The sequence below is a fragment of the Phyllobates terribilis genome, unplaced genomic scaffold (genome assembly GCF_046119375.1).
Source record: "Phyllobates terribilis strain yellow unplaced genomic scaffold, ASM4611937v1 Scaffold_7__3_contigs__length_470593459, whole genome shotgun sequence".
In the NCBI taxonomy this organism is placed as follows: domain Eukaryota; kingdom Metazoa; phylum Chordata; class Amphibia; order Anura; family Dendrobatidae; genus Phyllobates; species Phyllobates terribilis.
Window position 1 is genome coordinate 20,528,648 of NW_027362767.1, and position 21,116 is coordinate 20,549,763.

Consider the following 21,116-nt stretch of genomic DNA (forward strand, 5'->3'; position numbering starts at 1 on the left):
AAATTCTCTTGTGCTGGGATCTATGGCTGTTATACGGATGTTAAAATGCTCCCACATTGTGACCCTAGCAAAGACGCTGAATTTAAAGGGGTTATGCCATAGGGAATATATCAAAACTCTGGGTTACACCGTGACGTATTGCACCACACTGCCATCGCCTGTAACGGTTTTCTACAGCAAAAATGTTTCCAAATGTGTTAGATTATTTGTCGCCGGTCGGCTCACCTTCCCATAGGCTTCTATGCAAGGGACTTGTAACAGCGGTTTGCCCATTTTTTTTTTTTTGCATCAAAATCACAGCTTTAAAATAGTCGTATTGTCTAAGAATTACTGTTACTGTATACCCCAGCCTAAATGTAAGTCCCATCACTATATCTGCTAGAAGTGGCCGGACACACACAGCTCTCTCCATTCATTTCTATGAGAGCTCTGGATGTTCTGGGACTGCACTAGGCAAGGTTTAGCGTTCCTATAGAAATTAATGGAGAGCCGCGCATCTGTCTCCAGAGGTGGAAGCTGCATCTATCGGACATTTACAGCATATCCTATAAATGCAGCAATCATGAACATTTGAGAAAACCGTAGACAAAGAAGCATTATTGATACGCGAGTTGTTATAATAGAGAATCAGCAAATCCCTTTAGTTGCAGTAATAAATAGTAATAATCCCCATAACAGCAGTTCTGCTCTCTTACCACCAGGTGTCGCTGCGATACTAAGAACTAATTTTCCTCAGGAACCTTGTTTCTCTCTTCTTGTTTCTGCTCCGGAGATATTTGGGGGATTCACTGAACCTTCAGTTGTACAAGGTGAGTGCTTTCCTGCTGTTTGTATGTCCTTGTATTAAGAGCACTTCGTTCATACATCCTAGATCAGAAGAAAATACTGTTATCCTAAAAGGAGAAAGATTCACAATATTTAAAGTAAAATGAAGTGTGTGACCAGTGAAATAAAGGCTCCTGTAGAAAGTATTACCTCCATGCAGGTTAATATTATTCAATAAGTATCGCTATATTTTGCATGTATAACACAAGCCGATGAAAATCCAAATTCACCATTGTCTGCAATGGGATAAATCATCGCTACGCGGTGGAGTGCGGAGCGCTGGTCGTTGCTGCCGCCGTACATGTAACATGGTGTTTCTTTCTGCAGCAGGTGCATGAAATTTGGAAAGCTCCATTGACATGAATGGAAAAAGTCAAATGTTTTTAATAAATTTGTCTTATGTGAATATACACTAAGTCCGCGTTCACACGTGATGCCTATTCTGTTATGGATTTGCGGCGAGTTTCACGTTTTACATTAAAATCTTCCAAAATCCAGATGGAAAAAGCTTCAGCAAATCTGTAACGTGAACAAGACCAACGGGTAAAGGCACACTTTGCAGATTTACTGTAGCAGCCAAGTATATTTGAAAGATTCAATTTACACGTTGCAGATTTTCTCCGTGTATAAATTGACCGGCAGTGCGGGTGTAAATCTGCAGCTTGTCAATTCTTTCTGTTGATTTTCTTTGCAGTTACAGGTTTCAGAGAATGGCAATGCAAATCAAAATGATAATTCTTTTTTATTTTTTTAATTTCTGATTTTTTTTTTTTTTTTTTCTTTCACTTCTTAAATTAAGAAATATCCAAATTTGGTAGCGCCATGATCGTACTGACATACTCACATTTCCAGGTCACTTTTACCAGATTTTTTTACCGTTTTTCTGTACATTATATGGTAGTACGCATGGTGTCATTCAAAGCTACAATTTGCACTGCAAAAAAAACAAAAAAACTTCATATGGATTTGATGGAATATTAAAAATTAATGACTCTTGGAAGAAAGCGAGGAACAAAACAAAAATGCAAAAATGAAAAATGGCTACGGCAGAAAAGAGATAATTCATCCAGTGTTAGGGCGTGTTCTTACATAGGATTTCAGCGGAAAATCTGCTGCATTTAACAGTCCAAGTAAAGTGGATTTCAACCCACTGTGCGTGTAAACGGGCTGCAGACCGGTGTACTTTATGGTGCATTTTTCCCCTATAGAAAAAAAAAATGCGTGTAAGATCTTCAGTGTGTTTTTAAGTGCAGAATTGCTGCTTTTCTGTACACAAAAAAGCAATAAAAACTCCAATAAATTTTGTTGAGTGTTTTGGTGCAAACATCTGCAGAAAAAATGCAGGGAGAAAAAAGAAGCCTTTCTTTACTAGGAAACATGCCCTTCAAGTATAACTATTTAACCAGTTAGTTAAAAATTGATGCTGACTGTATAAAATGTGGAGAACAGGCTCTGGCTGTATTATCCGGCACGGGATGCGTCGCCTGTTATGGAGGAGTCGGCAGCACCTGAGGTGGGTGACATTTGGAGGGGTCGCGGTGCTGATCTCTAATGTTCATACTGCTGAGATCAGTCCGGGATTAGAGCTGCTTCTATGTGAAGCGCAAACATTGTATAACAATGATATCCTCTTTGTTAGCTATGAGCACACAACGTTTTTTTTCAAGCAGGTGAAACTGACTGGGTATTTCAGTGGAAACCATTACAGGAAACTCCCGTGTTTTTTGTTTCCTTTAGCGTCTTTATCAAATTAATCCGTCATAATTTCATTTTTTTTTTACTGTGGTTGAACGGTAACATTGACCTTTTTGTCATGCGTAGTCCCTAGTCCAATTTGTTGCACCGTATTATTAATCCGTTGTTTGTCGGTCACTATTACTTGCACCATATCCTTGTATTTCAGGGCAGTATTTTTGCACATTTGATACATGGCCAATAAACGTGGCCTCTTATTTGCCCACAGAACAATCAGATGTGATAACCCTGATGATCGTTTGCTTCTTTCCTTGGCAGGTGCCTGGCATGGTTTGTCTGCACTCGCTGAGGTCTCTCGTCCCAGCCGCTGTCCGTGGATTAATACGTCAAAATCGAATACATGTCCGGAACACATCAGGGATGTCTGCAGGTAACAGTGGTGTTTTGTCATCTTTTCTGGCCCTGCTAAGCCGCCCTTCATCTCTCCCCACAGTAATTTTGTTAGGGAAAGCCGAACTCCAGTGACCTTCTAATATCTGATCGCGCTCATTATGGGTGTTGTTCACATGTTACGGTTAAAAGGAACTTATCACCACTTATTGTTCACATACGTAAATAGTGTTCTGGCTGTGTAAGCCCATAGAATTCCTATGTGCAAGTCATGAGAAATTTAGCGTAAAAGCTTTATACAAATCAGGCTAGAAGTGCACTGGGGGGCGTGTCATTGCACTTGGAAGTAGCAGTCTGACACGCCCCAGTGCACTTCCTGCCTGATTTGCATATGACCTCTGTGCTGAGTTTCAAATATAAATACTGGCAAATACAAAAGCACACAAAATCTAATTTTATTGGGGAATAGAGCCATACTGCTGGTTCCAAGTGTAAAGAGGATCCCTTTGATATGCGGTCTTGCTGTGATTTTGTTTGAGTACACAGTTTGTTGCTCCCAAAGAACAAATGGATCAGACATTTAAAACTTAACCCGATCCTTCTCTCCACACAATATCTGTTATTGGGGGGGAGTTGAGAGACCACCATACACATTAGGTGACTGCACTGTATTACCACAAAGGATACTTCTTGTGATATTGGCTTTTTACACAGTGCATAAACCACGAGAGCGGCGAGTCCAAAATCCAGGTATCAGCACTTTGTAAATAATTACAAGAAACAGACATGAGACCAAAGTGCGAGGTATAGATATAATCAGCCGCCTCCATTGTTGTATATCTGTATATCATGTATGTACATTGTGCCGCTATCAATGGAAACACTGCCGTGATATTTAGTGAACTTGTTACTGAAATCTTTTAAATTATTTTGGCCCTCTTGGTAATTCATAGTATATAGGTGATTGGACAGCAAGTTTGCTAATAATTGGTTTTCCAACAAATCCGCAGAGGTTTTCTAACTGGTTGCACGGTTTTGTAGGTAAAGTCCACTCATACTTGCAAAATGGCATGATTGTTAGTCAGCTTCATGGCTGCACTGATTTGCTGCTGTTAAACCTCATCAGGCTAAGTGAACACTGTGCTTTTTTGATGCATTTTTCCACGCGGAATGCACCAAAAAGCTAGGTAATCTGTGTGCCAGCTAATGCAATGACAATCCTGATGTGCTGTGCACATGATGCGGAATTTTACGCTCAGGATTGTCATTGAGCTTAAATCCGCAGCATGTCCATTCTTAGCATTTCTGCAGCGTTTCCCACCCATTGACTTAAATTTAACCGCAACAAACCCGCAGGTGTAAATATATTTGCGGATTTGCTGCGGTTGTTTGCTGTGTATTTGACTGATCCAGTTGAAGTCAATGGGTCAAATACGCTGCAAAAACTCAGAAAAGAATGGTAAACGGGTTGGGGAAGAAGACTACTTCTCCCATCATCCGACCTCCGACCCGCTGATAACAGCGAGAGCGGCGCGGCTGAGGGGGGAAGTAGTCTCTTGAGCCGAGCCGGCGTGTATGCGGTGTAAAAAAAAAAACACCTTTTATTGTCACCTGTCCGGCGTCCTCCCGATGTCACCCGGCGACCCAATCATCCCGGCGGTACACTGCCAGGAGCGCACTCGCTCCCGGCAGTGTACATGGCTGTGCTGCTGGCTGAGGTCACGTGAGTTCACCAGCTGAAGATCAGCTGATGAGCTCCGGGACCTCACTTTACGGCATCGGTGCTGCGTGGGAATATTCTCACGAATGTTTCCACTTACCACTGATGCAGTATGAGGTCACCGGGGATGATCAGCTGATCTTCAACTGATGAACTCACGTGACCTCAGCCTGCAGCACAGCCATGTACACTGACGGGAGTGATTTTACACTCCTGTCAGTGTACAGTGCTGTCATCTACAACAGTCACATCAGTGATTGATGTGACTGCTGTAGAAGTGACCCGGATCGCTGTGGGACAATCTGGATTACATCATGACAGCGGACAGGTGAAGGATATGGTTGTATTTTATTTTTGTTTTTTTTTCAGGAGACTAGGGCGTCGGGGATAGGGAGAACAATAAAAAAATTATTAAAACCATGTGTCATTTTCTTTCAATAAAATATTTTATTCTGGCCGTGTCTTTTTTGAAAAAGTGTCGTAAACCTTTACTATGGGGTTAGTAATGGGGGCTTCTTATAGACGCATCTCCATTACTAACCTGGGCTTCATGTCAGCCGCCAATACAAGGCTGACATGAACCCCAACCTTATTATCCCGCTCGCCACTGCTACACTTCAGTGGGAAGAGCGGAGGGTTAAAGCGATGTTCCACGTTTCTTTTTTCAAATATCTTTATTTAGCTCCTAAAATCATTCATTGATGTACAAAAACGCATTAAAAACACAGCAAAACACGCGTTTTTTCCGCAGCGTTTTTCCTGCCAAGAGATGCAGAAACACTGCAGAAATTTCTGCATTAAAATCCTGAACGTGCACACACAGCCTTAGAGGCCACGGTTTTCATCTATTGAAAATCCCATTATAGAGTTTGTGGCTATTTTCCTAGTGGATTTTCACAGCAGATTTGCAATGTGGAAAAGTATGTATTTTGTTTTTGTTTCTTTTTCTACTCCTCATATTGGCATTAAAATGACACATGATGGCGCCCCAGTACATCTGCACTGGACTGAATCACAATCAGGTATGAAGGATTTGTGTGCAGGAAATTCGCTTCATATTACTGTAGCAGTGATATTAAAGCGAACCTGTCCGCTGATACCCAGACATGATTCTGCTAGGTGCTCAGTCCAATACATATCTGTATAAGTGGTTTAGTTTAAATTTTGGGGGTGACAGACACAGGGCTGTGGAGTCGGAGTCCGTGTCCATTTTGGTGGGGTTGGAGTTGGTATAAAATGGAGCGACTCCAACTCCTACAATATATAATACATTGGGTTCATTAGTTCAATGCAGGATGTGCTGTAAATGTTTTCATAAGAATTTTGGAAAGTTATGAAATGTTCTATAAATGTCTGTTCTGTTCCTGATCGAAGGATCTCGGCTTTTAGTTGAGATGAATCTGTGCTGCACTTTATGTACATGCTGAGTAGTGACCGGAGCTGTGGAGTTGGAAGTCAGGGAAATTGAGGAGTTGGAGTCAGTGGTTTGGCTTATCGACTCCACAGCCCTGGCACAGTTGCCCTTAATGTTTTATAATTCCCTTTCTTTCTGCATTGGTATAAATGCAGTAATCCACATGTACCACTAGATGGTGTTGCAGGTGTGATCACAATTGAATCGTTTCGCTTTTTTGCTTTCTATTGCATTTATTACTCTGCAAAGTGAAGACTGTTGGTCTCATTTCCTAGTAATACCTGGCAGTGCGATACTGGATGTGCTACGTAAGGCCATGGACATATACATCTGAATGCAGTTTGCAGAAATGCATGCACCTGCTCCAGCAATCTGTGTGAATATATACAGTACAGACCAAAAGTTTGGACACACCTTCTCATTTAAAGATTTTTCTGTATTTTCTTGACTTTGAAAATTGTACATTCACACTGAAGGCATCAAAACTATGAATTACCACATGTGGAATTATATACTTAACAAAAAAGTGTGAAACAACTGAAAATATGTCTTATATTCTAGGTTCTTCCAAGTAGCCACCTTTTGCTTTGATGACTGCTTTGCACACTCTTGGCATTCTCTTGATGAGCTTCAAGAGGTAGTCACCGGAAATGGTCTTCCAACAATCTTGAAGGAGTTCCCAGAGATGCTTAGCACTTGTTGGCCCTTTTGCCTTCACTCTGCGGTCCAGCTCACCCCAAACCATCTCGATTGGGTTCAGGTCTGGTGACTGTGGAGGCCAGGTCATCTGGCGTAGCCCCCCATCACTCTCCTTCTTGGTCAAATAGCCCTTACACAGCCTGGAGGTGTTTGAGGTCATTGTCCTGTTGAAAAATAAATGATGGTCCAACTAAACGCAAACCAGATGGAATAGCATGCCGCTGCAAGATGCTGTGGTAGCCATGCTGGTTCAGTATGCCTTCAATTTTGAATAAATCCCCAACAGTGTCACCAGCAAAGCCCCCCACACCATCACACCTCCTCCTCCATGCTTCACGGTGGGAACCAGGCATGTAGAGTCCATCCGTTCACCTTTTCTGCGTCGCACAAAGACACGGTGGTTGGAACCAAAGATCTCAAATTTGGACTCATCAGACCAAAGCACAGATTTCCACTGGTCTAATGTCCATTCCTTGTGTTCTTTAGCCCAAACAAGTCTCCTCTGCTTGTTGCCTGTCCTTAGCAGTGGTTTCCTAGCAGCTATTTTACCATGAAGGCCTGCTGCACAAAGTCTCCTCTTAACAGTTGTTGTAGAGATGTGTCTGCTGCTACAGAGTTGGGCCAAAAAAGGGGAGTTGGGCCAAAAAATGGCAAATGGGGTTCAATGCCGATAAATGTAAGGTCATGCACATGGGAAAGAAAAACAGCAGTCACCCATACATATTAAATGGGAAACCGTTGGGGAAATCTGACATGGAGAAGGACCTGGGCGTCTTGGTTAACAGCAAATTAAATTGGAGTGCCCAGTGTCAGGCAGCAGCTGCGAAGGCAAATAGAGTCATGGCATGCATCAGAAGAGGAATAGGGGCATATGATGAGAACATTGTTCTTCCTCTGTATAAAGCGCTGGTAAGGCCGCACTTAAAATATTGTGCACAGTTCTGGGCTCCGGTGCTCAGGAAAGACATATTGGAGCTAGAGAGGGTACAAAGGAGGGCGACTAAGGTAATAAAGGGAATGGAGGGACTAGAATACCCAGAGAGGTTGTCAAAATTAGGCCTATTTACATTGGAAAAGAGAAGGCTTAGGGGAGACCTCCTAAACATGTATAAATACATCAGGGGGCAGTACAGAGATCTCTCCCATGACCTGTTTATACCAAGGATGGTGACAAAGACGAGGGGGCACACTATGCGTCTGGAGGAAAGGAGGTTCCTGCACCAGCATAGAAGGGGATTCTTTACGGTCAGAGCCGTGAGACTCTGGAACTCTCTGGGAGAGGAAGTGGTGATGTCCAACTCACTTAATGAGTTCAAGAGAGGCCTGGACGCCTTTCTTGAGAACAATAAAATTACATCTTATGCTTAGTTAATTAATCCAGGGATTTAATCTTACTGCCAGATTGTTGTCGGGAAGTGAATTTTTCCTCAGTGATGTAAATTGGCCTATACCTCATGGTTTTTTGTTGCCTTCCCCTGGATCAACGCTGCGGAATAGCTGCAGTGCACAAGAAATAGGCTGAACTGGATGGACGCTTGTCTTTTTTCGGCCTTATAAACTATGTAACTATGTAACTCTGTGTGGCATTGACCTGGTCTCTAATCTGAGCTGTTAACCTGCGATTTCTGAGGCTGGTGACTCGGATAAACTTATCCTCAGAAGCAGAGGTGACTCTTGGTCTTCCTTTCCTGGGGCGGTCCTCAAGTGAGCCAGTTTCTTTGTAGCGCTTGATGGTTTTTGCAACTGCACTTGGGGACACTTTCAAAGTTTTCCCAATTTTTCGCACTGACTGACCTTCATTTCTTAAAGTAATGATGGCCACTCGTTTTTCTTTACTTAGCTGCTTTTTTCTTGCCATAATACAAATTCTAACAGTCTATTCAGTAGGACTATCAGCTGTGTATCCACCAGACTTCTGCACAACACAACTGATGGTCCCAACCCCATTTATAAGGCAAGAAATCCCACTTATTAAACCTGACAGGGCACACCTGTGAAGTGAAAACCATTTCCGGTGACTACCTCTTGAAGCTCATCAAGAGAATGCCAAGAGTGTGCAAAGCAGTCATCAAAGCAAAAGGTGGCTACTTTGAAGAACCTAGAATATAAGACATATTTTCAGTGGTTTCACACTTTTTTGTTAAGTATATAATTCCACATGTGGTAATTCATAGTTTTGATGCCTTCAGTGTAAATGTACAATTTTCTAAGTCATGAAAATGCAGAAAAATCTTTAAATGTGAAGGTGTGTCCAAACTTTTAGTCTGTACTGTATATACTATTGCAGTATTTGTAAGGTTGAACCAGGAGGGGAAACATTTACACCTTTTCTATTTGTTTTCAAAGGGGATAGCGGAGATGGTGGCTGACAGACGGGTCAAACAGTGGCTTATTTTCTGAGGACCGAAAGAAAGGGTCAGATGTTAAAATTCACGCTTCTTGACCCTGATAGCACTGATAGGATTAGGGGATGGGAAGAGTCCGAAGGCCTCCATACCCATTAGCTGGTGGTGGATTCAGCCAAGTTTAGACTAATGTGTATGGGATCCTTTATGGTGCAACAATCTGCTTCGGCGAACCGTGCAGCTGCAGCGTCCCCCATCCACTGCCGGCTGATTATGAATGGAGCATGCATTTATTTAAATCGCAGGAGGTCAATTCTTTCTGCGTTCTTACTGCTACGTGTGAACATACCCTTGAGACTTCCTTGATAATTCTCTCCTCATCAGTGCACCAAGAATTAGCACATATGTTCTCTCTTTGTGATATTAACTCATGTTCTACTATGGGAAGAAAAACTCTTGTCTAGGAAACATATTAGGATTTTGACATGAGTCCCGGAATTTCACTTGTCTTCTCTCTAGGACAAAGGAATTCATGTCCAAAACAGATCAGGCCTCAATCTGATATTTTTTTTATTTTTACGTGCAATAAATTTGGATCCGCCAGGCAGGAAATATATTGTGATTCCCAGATCAAGTTCAGATATCAAGAAGTACGGACCCTAGTTTCCTCCAGGCGCGCCATGCTTGACTCTGTATTGTGAATGTTTCAGGGTATAACCAGGCCAACGTGGTGATTCTTCACAAGTCTTTAGCCGAAGATTTTGAGAAATTTTGCAAAGCCAATAGTGGGCCTCTCCCTCTGTTATACCGCAGTGACCCCGGAGAGTGGAAATGTCCTCCCCTGAGCGGGGACGCCGATATACGGTAAAGAATCTCATGTCTCTTATCCATATTATAGAAGTTTCCATGTGGCATTAAAGGGACTGTACACGTGCAGGCTATCTTATCCATAGCTTCCGTATGTTCCAGGACGGACTGCCTTCTATATCGGAGATATGAACATGGCATCTACACCGAGAGCCTCGCCAGTCTGGAGAGTTACTCCGAGCAGATGAAGGATATGGTGACTTTCTATCTGGGTTGCAGCTTTTCCTTTGAAAGCGCAGTGCAGAAATTGGGGGTCCCTGTGAGGAATGTGGAGCAGGAACGGAACGTCAGCATGTACAAGGTAGGGGGATGGGTTCAATATTTGGACACTTTGGGAATGCACTGGTTTCCCCTGCGCCAGTCATCCAGGTGTCTTAGGGCTTATTGACATGGGAGTCAGCACACAGATCTATATGGGTACGTGGTGCCACTCACACATAACTCTTTTAATACGTGCCAGATCCGAGAAAAACTTAGTGCTCTTTCCATTCTGGTCTGGTTTTTTTACTAATTGGACGAAAAATATGGACAGCACACATGTCACGCAAGGTGTAGGAAAGACTAAGTGCAACACTGAGGGATGGGAGCCCAGACACTAGGGAAAGGGAGAGTGGAGACCTCCTAGGCTCCTAATGTTCCTATATTGGTTCCTAACCAATCCCCTAACAGGAACCTAGACCCTGTATTTCCCTAGGGCTTGGCCCTGGATAGGGAAGGGGGGGGGGTGAGCACTAGTCAGTCCCCACTAACAACTGAAGACAACAAGGGAGACAAACACGGGGGAAAGTCACTTAGCTTGAGCTGACTTCAGTGAGATTGCAAGAAATGTCAATTGCTCCAAGCCTTCAGAAGGGAACATGTGAATATCACCGGCGCCTCCTGTAGCAAACAAGGTATTTAAACACCCAGGCCTGGGTGTCAATTAGCAGGAGGGAGGTAGCCGCTGGGTCCTAGAGTGAGACAGATCTAAGAAGGTGTCTGTAATGCCAAACGAAGGGATATTCTGCAACCAACTGCAGGGCGTCTGTCTGTCTGTCACATCTGGCACACCCGTGATAACACAGTTGGGTAACTGTTATTCATGCATCTTTTTTTATGGGTGGGTTGCAGAATTGGACACAGTTGTGTGCATAAGGTTTAATATTGGAAAATGACTGAATAACAGCCCCACTCCGAAGAGAGAAAGGAGACCGTTTTCTTCCTTTTGGCTAAGAACTAATTTGCAGTATTCATTCTGATTTTAGGATATAAGTGTTAGTTTTCTATCAGCCGTATTGATGTTATAGCCATATTTCATATTCATGGTTGACCATCAGGCATCTCTTGTTGGGTCGCGTTCACACATTCTGGCTGCTTCTATATTTTATAGATTTGCTGACCCAGTTGTTTATTTCCGCAATGGCAAATCTATAAAAAACTTAGCCTTCCTTTTTATGCTTTTACATAGTGTGTTTTGCTGTAGTCACATCCAAAGCTGCATTGATAGCTCCGTCGGTTGTTTCGGAGGACAGACCGCGTTTTCTTTTATGTGTCATGTGACCTATCAGCTTGTCGCTAATTGCGAGGAGGAGGAGTCCTCATGTTTTCTCCATATTAAGCTGTTCGTTTTCCCCGCAGACAATGGTCCCGTGTCATGGAATCGGCCAGTTTTCCTGTAACCTTGTGGTGACCATGAGGCCTATTCCTCAAGACAAGCTGGAGGCTGCAGTGACTGCTACGAACCCCATGACGAAATACCACGGAGCCCCGGTGCACCTCGGTTCCCCAGGTCAGTAGTGCCCCATTTGACGTCCTGCTCTTAGCCCTTTTATCTTGTGATGCTGCTTTCTGCTATTTCTGGCATTGCCACAATTTTTTTTATTGAGCTGCTCACATGTTCTACCGCTGCTTCATGGGGACGAGGGACTATTCCTGTGATCTCAAGGTTGAGACCCTCAACGATCAGACACTTATCAGCTATCCTGTGGGGAGAGCTGTAGCCTCGCACAAGGAGTGATTGCACCTCGGACATATACGGCATATGGATAAATGTCCAGTAGAGGTGGGTCCGAGTGCTAGTACACATATCTATCTCCAGAACAGGGTCAGGATGGAGAGGAGGCGGCCATGCACTGGTCTTTGGCTCCTTCCAATAATTTTTATTGGCACTCTGCAAATGAGAGTACTCCTCATTACTGACAGGGTTGGCGCTCTGTTCTGGAGATGGATGAAGGTCCTATCCACCCTATGAATATGCCATGAGTGCCCAAGACCTTTAAGGCAGGATTATCACCTAATGCTGCATCATTGGGAGGTCTGACTAATAGGACCCCAATAAATTGCTTCTCCAGCTCTTGATTCCCAACAGACACTGGATTACGGTCAGGTGGCATTTTAATGGAGCTGCTGTGGCTGTTTTTGTCAGTACTCTCCATTTATTCTCCACCTGCCCACAGTTATGCAGCTGAGATAATGGGGGACCAGGGTCTTTCCGGTGAACAGTTAGAACCCCTCTAAAGTAACCTTCGGGTTTAGAATACCCCTTTAATTCCTTTAACCTATTCATTTTTTTGAACGCCTCACTAATCTGGATTATGTATTATTTAGCTGTAAATGTCAATTTTCCCCTATTCCCTCATGTTGCAGATTATCTTGGGATTAAAGATCTTCAGAAAACTGATTATGGAGATGCGGTTTGGATGCACCCTGGCGATGTCCCGGTGTTCTGGGCGTGCGGTGTCACGGGCGTTGAAGCTGTCGTTAGTTGCAGTAAGTATCGACACACTATAAATAAGACGGGTTCAATTGACTGATGTATTAATCATAGTCTCCATCAGGGAGAAGTGGGATCTTATGAATGAATGGAAATGAAATGGTGTAAGCTATGGCGGTCAATTCACCATATTTTTTCTGCCATATTCCTCAACACAGTCAGCCTGACATGCTTTATGGGACAGATGATTGTCCTTGGCACTTTCCCTATTACAGATGACTCTCACGGCTTCGTTTGTGCTTGTGGACAAGGATTAAAATGTCATGTTGTGCTTGTTCTTGCAGGATCCCCCTTGGCGTTCACCCACTCTCCAGGATGCATGTTTATTACTGATGTTAAAAATGAAGACACTTCAGACCCTTGTGCTATGGAGGAGCCCTTAGTTGTGCAAATTTCCTCTGATCCTTTACATTACAGCCTGGTCTCAAAGCGAACAGCTGAAAAAATCAGGTTGTTGGAAGAAATTGTTGGCATAGACCCAGGTAATTATATGTAATAAATGAATGTGGGATCATCCAGAAGATAAAAACGCACTTTAAACCGACTCCTGCTTTCACATCTGGTGGCATATCTAAGATTTTTGGACAGGTGACAATGTCAATATCTTGCAGGTAACAGAGGGATTAAGAATCTGCTCATTAAGGACGAACTTCTCAAGTGCTGCCTCTCCCTATCTCATGCCAAATCCATCCTCATAACCACTGGATTCCCCACTCACTATCAGAAAGTCCCTCCTGAGGAAACAGATGGTCCTCCCGGGGCCCTGGCTATGGCGGCCATATTGCAAGCTCTTGGAAAAACGGTTGCGATAGTTACAGATGGGCACGCCATAGACATGAATAAGAAAATTGTGGAGGATGCTATAGAACAAGGTATATTCATTGTATATTCTACTTATGTTTAAAGGGTTCCTCCAATTACTGTACGTAGAGAAGCTGTTATAATGCAGGAGTTCACCAAAATAATAATTTTTCTATATATATTGCATCAGAGATTTTGCTTCTCAATAGCTGCATCCTCCTCGGTCCATATTGCCGAGTGCTCGTTTCTATACAGTAGGAGAGTCCTGGATCACCGCTGTAAAATCACATATTTTATAGTGCTGGCATCAGCATCAGGACCCTCTATCTTCTAGTCTAGAGATAAAAGCAGACTACAGCATATACTGAGGTCGCCACTGCTATTTACAACCTGTTACGCAATGTATTTTGAACAAATCAGATTTTTGCACTTACCATAAAGTCCCTTTCTCTTTCAGTAAATTGAGGGACATAGGATCACTAGATGGTGGCCCGATTCTAACGCATCGGGTATTCTAGCATATGTCTCCCGACCCTCCTTTATAATGCCCCATGCAGGATGTCACATCCCCCGTATATAATACCCCATGCAGGATGTCACATCCCCCCTATATAATGCCCCATGCAGGAAGTCACATCCCACTATAATGCCCCATGCAGGATGTCACATCCCCCCTATATAATACCCCATGCAGCATGTCACCTCTCCCCCATATAATGCCCCATGCAGGAAGTCACATCCCACTATAGTGCCCCATGCAGGATGTCACATCCCCCCTATATAATACCCCATGCAGCATGTCACCTCTCCCCCATATAATGCCCCATGTAGGATGTCACCTCTCCCCCCATATAATGCCCCATGCAGGCTGTCACATCCCCCCTATATAATACCCCATGCAGGATGTCCCAGCCCCCCATAGTGCCCCATGCAGGTCCCCTATGGCCACATACTAAAAAAAAAAAAATCCAATACTCACCTCACTGCTTCTCTGGACTCCAGCGTAGCCGGCATCTTCACGCTGTACACTGTGACAGGTCAGGAGAGAGCGCGGCGTAAAGACGTCACCGCGCCCTCTGACCTGAGACGTCACAGAGCATCAGCGGAAGACACAGGAGCTGCTGCGGAGGCACGGGGAGGGGTAAGTATGATGCCGGGTGCCGGGGTCCTGATTGAGTGGGGGGGAGGGACGGGAGGAGAGAGGAGAGGAGAGGAGGGGAGGGGGGGGGGCGTCACACTTGTCCTCAGGAGATCAGCGGCCTTAGCCGCTGATCTTCCGACGATAGCCGCATGTAGGTCAGCGGTGCCTGCGGTCGGGGGACTTATGCTGCGAGCAGCCTGCTGCATCGCCGCTGACCTCCGTGCCGCACATGAGCCACTAATGGCCGCCATGTTTTTCTGAAATGCCGCGTCGCTGATTGGCCACGGCCGGACCAATCAGCGACCCGGGATTTCCAAGACAGACAGATGGGATAAGACAATTATATAGATAGATGGGTATCCAGTCTGCCACTAGGAGGCTCGACCCTAGGTAGAAGAAGTGTTGGCTCTGCCTGGTGACTATACCATCTCCTCAGAAACCAGGCAGCTCAGCTTAGGTCTAAAAGCAGTAGGAGAGCAACCCCAAAAAACAGTAAAAATACTACAACAAGAACACAACCAGGAACCAACATGACCTGAATCCGGGGAAAAAGAACACAAAGGCCACAGGCAACGAGAACTGGTCCCGGGCAGGAAAACCTGGTATATTGTGGGAGCTGTGTACCCCCAATGTATTTAACGAGAAAGGGATTTTACAGCAAGTCTAACAATCCAATGTTTTTGTTTAACAGCAGAGGGGAGGGGGGCCTGGAATGTTCCAGAGCAGTTCCAATGGGTGGAAAAAAGCACAATAGTCGGCCATGTGGACCCCAAGCAGACAGCGACCTACGGTACCTTACACCCTAAGCAGCATCAGCAGGAGCTTTTGTGGAATTATCTGTAGCCCTGCAGGAAAGATCAGCGAGCTTAGACACCTGACATATAGAGGTTTTCGCTACCAGAAAATGCAACCTTCCATGAAAGGAACTTGAGGAGATGCTAAGAAGAGGCTCAGAGAGACTCCGATAAGGGTGAGGTCCCAAGGCTCCACCTAATACCTATAAGGAGGGCACAATGTGCCAACTGAGATTAGTCAAATGGTTATACTCACCCATCCACCATCTTCGGCCGCGCACAGAGTCTCCCTTTAGGTGGCCTCACACAAATTGTCAGCACTCCAATGCAGCGGCTGAAATTGGGGAAAGGTGGTCGGCAGCAAATAGCATGTGCAGGGAGGTATACTACTGTGGAGTTCACAGTGTGTGCTCCTCGGGACGGTGGCATAAGACCGGGGACATCAGCACTACCAGGAAAAGCACAGGAAAATATTAAAAAATAAAACCTTGTAGAAGACCTGATACTGGGTTGTGTCTGCCTCCAGTGGACACTGGGCTAAAAATGAGCTGGCTAATATCTGAGAAGAGGGCATAGCCAACCAGGAGAAGCCAGCCATTATACCGAGTGTCGAGCCTCCTATTGGCAGAGCGTTAATATGCAGTCCTGTGTTCCCCAATGTTATTAATAAGAAATTATTATTGCATGCACCCCTGGCTAACTTTGCTATGTATTGTGGTAAAGCGACTTGCTCGGCTCTCCAGAGGCAGACACAGGACACACGGTTTAGGTAAACTTTCTGTGGGTTTATTGTGCGGCATAAACTCCCAACAGCATCCCATAAAAATAAACAGTCCCTCTTGGGGCTAGTGGGAAAACAATAGATAAAGTATAACAGAGTCCTTTAGCCAGTGAAGCTCTGCCCTCTGCAGGTAGCACAGTGAAGTCTCAGCAACACTAGTCCTCTGGTGTTGCTCTCTGGCTTTAGCCCAACACAGCCTGGAGACTTCCCTCTCCAGACCACACACTACAGCCAGAAAACAAAAATGACTGCGCATTTAAACCTTGCTCCACCACACCCTGAGGGGAGGTAGGGTGAATGGCTTCCCACCCTCTTTGCCATTCCCATAAAACCACACCCTTTAAGAGAGTTATCCCCCAGCATATAACATGCTGGCAGAAATTTAGTAGGTTTCAGTTCACACAGGAGAGCAACCTGAGTGACACATACCTCCCCTCCTATATCACACCAGTGACTTTGTTACAGTATGCTAATTGTAGATTCCTTTTAAAGGGAACCTGTCATGTCACTTCTATAACTTACACTGTCCCCAGGTCCATGGTAGTGACCTGGGACTTTAGTGACTTGCTAATGGGGAAAAAGACAACGCTGGTAAACACATTGAAACTGCGCAAGCGTGAAATAAACATTCACATTCAATGGGCGGCAACCAGGCTGACTGAATACAGAAAGGAACACCCCTATGACTGAACGAGCAAGTAAGTTTATAAGTATATAAAGTGATTTTAGCAATTCAATCAAGCAGTAATTGCCTGGGAAAAGCATGTTAGCGATGCACATTGCATCACTAACATGGACCTGGGGAGGACATTGTAAGTTATAGAAGTGACATGACAGGTTCCCTTTAAGATATTATGTGCTGCTGTGATTCCTTTGGTCAGTGCTCACCACTGATGAGACATTTGTTTTCTGATCCTTTCCATTGATGTAGGTAAGAGCTGAAGCACAAGTCAGGGATCTTCTCGTATGAGGAAGTCAGTCTGCGTTTCATGAGAGTTTGGTCAGGGTTTCATCAGTTTTCTCTGATGAGTAAAAAAAAAAATGTCTCTCCACCTTCTATCTATCAGTCTGTGAACGGACCCATAGACTCTCATTGCTGGGTTTGATTCGACACACCAATCAACATCGGACTTGTTTTTGCACGGACCGCTTGTTCTGCAAAGAATCACGGCCATGTGAACAGTCCCTTAGACTATCCTAGGTACGAGTGCTACCTGGGAAAAGCATGGCAAGCACTTGTACTAACGTGAATGAGCTCTGAATTTAAATGTCATGAGGCACCCGCTCTGGCCCAAGCACATAAGACACATTATGAGGGCGTATGGGAGGTGGTTGTCTAAAGAGGAAAATTACATATTAATTTATTCATTACTTTGCATTCACCAGGAGTCCTGAAGACCACCGTGCCAGTGTTATCTTACAAGGGAGAAACTCCAGATTGCGCCATGAAATTTCTGTGTGAGAATGGAGACCCCGCTGTTCCCAGGTGAGAGAAGAGTCAACACCGGCCGATGGAAAAGTGCCTTGATGAGCGCTGGTTCACCTGTTATATCGTCACATGGTGGACTCCCCGGCATCACCGTACAGGTTCTATAGGGCAAAGCATGACCATAAATGATGAACCATTGAGTCTGTGATTTATTTATATTTTAATTTTTTTGTTAAAGGAAAATCAAACTCCATTTCTTATTGATAGCACATAAAGTAAAGAAGAAGCCTTCCCTCATTTTGCATATCTGCAGTGGCGTAGCTAGACGGATTCATCCGGACATATTGCACATTATTCTCCTAGATTAATTAATCTATATTCTGCGTCCTCCCATACTTTATGCACTTGAGCTCTTTATTTATGCAGTCACTAATGGCTCCATCTGTTTGGAGACCAAAATAACTCAGAATTGACTGTATGGAATAAATAAAGAGGTGCACACAAAATAATATTAACCCCTCTGTGTTAACAAAGCTATTGGTTTCCTGGCTAATTTGTATCACCTCTTTGATGGCACTGGATCAGCTGTCAGTTTTCTGTCTCCACGATCATCTAGACTCTGTGCTCATATTGGGCCAAGCTGTGCAAAATAGACTGCAAAACAAAAAGCAAATGCAGCTTTGGGCCCCAAACTCCCTAGTTATTAAAGGGTTAAGCAACTTTGTAAATGTTTTCTATACTTCTAATATTCCGAGTAACATTTTTATCTTTTTTTCTTCTTTTTTCCTCTCCAAGGTTTGATCATTTAGTGGCCATAGAAAGGGCAGGAAGGGCAAGTGATGGCAATTATTATAATGCTAGGAAAATAAACATCAAGCACTTAGTGGATCCCATCGATGAACTGTTTGTCGCTGCACAGACTATTCCAGGCATCAGCACAACTGGTACTTCTACAATCTCTGCATGTAATGACATGTGATCTTTCCACAGTGACAAATGATTGTTTTTGCACCTTTATAGGGGTTGGAGATGGTGGAAATGAGTTGGGGACAGGAAAAGTAAAAGAGGCTGTGAAGAAGTATATTAGAAATGGAGACACTATCGCATGTGACGTGGCTGCTGACTTCACAGTGATTGCTGGTAAGTCTGTAAAGACTTTTCCTGATATCTCCACATCAGCACTGACGGAAAGGTTTCCCGACTACCAGGTACCGGAAACCATGCGAGAGATGGCAATTAAAGGGGTAGTCCCATCTCATCCATTTATGGCGTATCCACCCTCCTGTCGGTGCCATTGTGGAGGTGAATAAAAAATCCAATTATCCACAGGAGGTGGGAATGTGTTTCCATAGAAGCCTTTTGGAAGGGAGTATTGGATCTTGTGGAGAGCGTATTTGGAGGTGAGATTGTAACCAGAGGCCAGTAGATGTATACTGGGTCTCTTGGGTGAAAACATAGACGTAAACGCTCCAATAGCTTTGGGCACCTCAAGGATTCATTTTCAGGCACGTAATCTGTTGGCATATCATGGGGTAGTACCAAACCCTCCAAGAATAAAATGAATAATATTATATTTATGGAGAGAGGAGTGAGTCAGAAGAGAAACGCTATGCATAAATATGAGTCTCTGTGGGACCCTGGTTAGATACTCTCGCTTTGCCTTCCTAAGTACTAATAAGACAGAGCTATCCTTTCTATTCTCCGTCCTCTTACACTTAGGCCTTGAGAAGAAGGAGAAAGGAATAATCATAATAAGAACCTGTGACAGGACAGTTAGTGAGAATCCGCTCTTGGTTAGTTAGATGGATATTGTCTCTACTCAAAGGCTCATTAATACCAATTCTTGTTGCTATATTGTTTTTGATGAATTGATATCTATATATACAAATACTATGATTGCCTTGAACTAATCTGTAACTATGTCAATATCTCCTATTATTGTTTCCTCTCCCTGTTTGGAAAAAGAAAAACGGAAAACTGGATGTAAAGTGGTTTTGTTTAATAAAAATTACCCGATTCAAAAAATTCTAATAGTAGGGGCGTAGATCGTCTTAAGTATATCGCTTTGTGGTCCAGAAGTTAAAAAAATCTTGATAAGTTGCTTCTAAAAAAAAAAATGTTTTTACTTCACATTAGTTCTCTTCATGCAGATGTTTGCTGATTGCTAGGACCCCACCAATCGATCCTGAGAACTGAGCTCTGAAATGTACCATTAGACTGGATTATGCACCACGGCTCCATTCATTGTTTATGGGAAAGCCAGATATATCCGAGTACATCTCTCAGCTCTCCGTAATGAATGGAGAAAGGCCATGAATGCACCACCGCCGGCACGTTACAGAGCTCCGTTCTCGAGGTACGACAACCCTATTAGCTTTTTTCCTTTGCTGCTCTCTCCTCCATTCAGTCTTATAAAGTTGACTTGGTTATACCCTAGGTGTGTCCAACTGGGGAGGTTATGCTGTGTCCTGCGCCTTATACCTCTTGAACACCTGTCAAATTCATGATAGATACTTAAGAAAGGCAATTGGGTTCCCCAGATTGACAGAGCGAGCTACCTGGGCTTCCTCCCTCCCCTCCATCCAAAAGGTAATATTCCATTTAAATTGTACAATTTTAATACATCTTTGTTTCATCTTAGCCATGGGGTAGAGCTATACAATATTTTACAGGGCAGAGGAGCGAGGACGTGGCTGATCTGGGGCGTACAGAGATAATTTCTTTATATATTTCTCTGTTGTAATTGTAATTTGAGACAAATAGGCTTATTTATATTTATATTACTCACTTACATAGCGCCATTAATTCCACAGCACTGTACAGACATTATCATCATAGGCTTAAATAAAAGATTAAGGAAAGAAGCGCTGTGTGAAGATCCCGGGTCTTCCGTGGGCGTAGGGTGAGGGTAAAACAGTGTGGCAATACTTTATTGAACCACAAAGCGGACAATAAACACAGAGAACAGTCCCAGCAAATACCCAAGATGGTACAACATTACACAGTCTCACCCTTCCGCTGGCCCGTCTGGGATAGAACAGCTGCGACTTTGGAGCCTTCCAGGGCCGACTATCTCAACCAGTGGACCACCGCTTCTGGTGGGCCCCCACAGAGAGAAGGTAACAGCAAGCTTAGGAAGTTAGCAGTCCATCAAGGTACAAGACAAGGAGGCCCGAGGGTCCAAATCTGGCCTATCCGAGAGTATCCATCGGGCCAGGCGACCGATGGGTCCGCCCTGGCAACTCCAAATGTCTCCATGGATTCTAGACAGTGGGTCCCTCCTAGCAACCCCAAAACAACATATCCATGGGGCCAGGTGACTTCTTTGTCCTCTCCTGGTCTCCCCAAAATGTATCCATGTCTCTCTGATGGTTAATGGAGCAGATCTGAATCTTTCCAGTCAAGGCCGGTACCCTTAGACTAGAATCATGTAGAATACAAATCTGTGCCTCTTTTGATTCCA

General features: G+C 44.0%; 1 protein-coding gene across 5 annotated transcripts in view; it reads left to right on the forward strand.

Annotated features, from left to right (window-relative positions):
* The first annotated feature begins 720 nt into the window (after window positions 1-720).
* Window positions 721-21,116, forward strand: part of DGLUCY (D-glutamate cyclase) — an 87,493-nt gene continuing 67,097 nt past the window's right edge. For 3 of the 5 annotated variants that reach the window (XM_073638251.1, XM_073638252.1, XM_073638250.1), the window contains exons 1-12: window positions 2,250-2,338; window positions 2,839-2,950; window positions 9,799-9,952; window positions 10,058-10,256; window positions 11,573-11,723; window positions 12,581-12,703; window positions 12,992-13,189; window positions 13,319-13,579; window positions 17,611-17,710; window positions 18,449-18,597; window positions 18,674-18,793; window positions 20,091-20,242. In XM_073638251.1, the coding sequence (XP_073494352.1) occupies window positions 2,315-2,338; window positions 2,839-2,950; window positions 9,799-9,952; window positions 10,058-10,256; window positions 11,573-11,723; window positions 12,581-12,703; window positions 12,992-13,189; window positions 13,319-13,579; window positions 17,611-17,710; window positions 18,449-18,597; window positions 18,674-18,793; window positions 20,091-20,242 (1,743 nt within the window). In that variant the 5' untranslated portion in view covers window positions 2,250-2,314. Of the gene's footprint in view, window positions 810-2,249; window positions 2,339-2,838; window positions 2,951-9,798; window positions 9,953-10,057; window positions 10,257-11,572; window positions 11,724-12,580; window positions 12,704-12,991; window positions 13,190-13,318; window positions 13,580-17,610; window positions 17,711-18,448; window positions 18,598-18,673; window positions 18,794-19,803; window positions 19,910-20,090; window positions 20,243-21,116 lie in introns of those variants that run through there. The other 2 variants (XM_073638253.1, XM_073638254.1) reach the window with 2 other exon arrangements.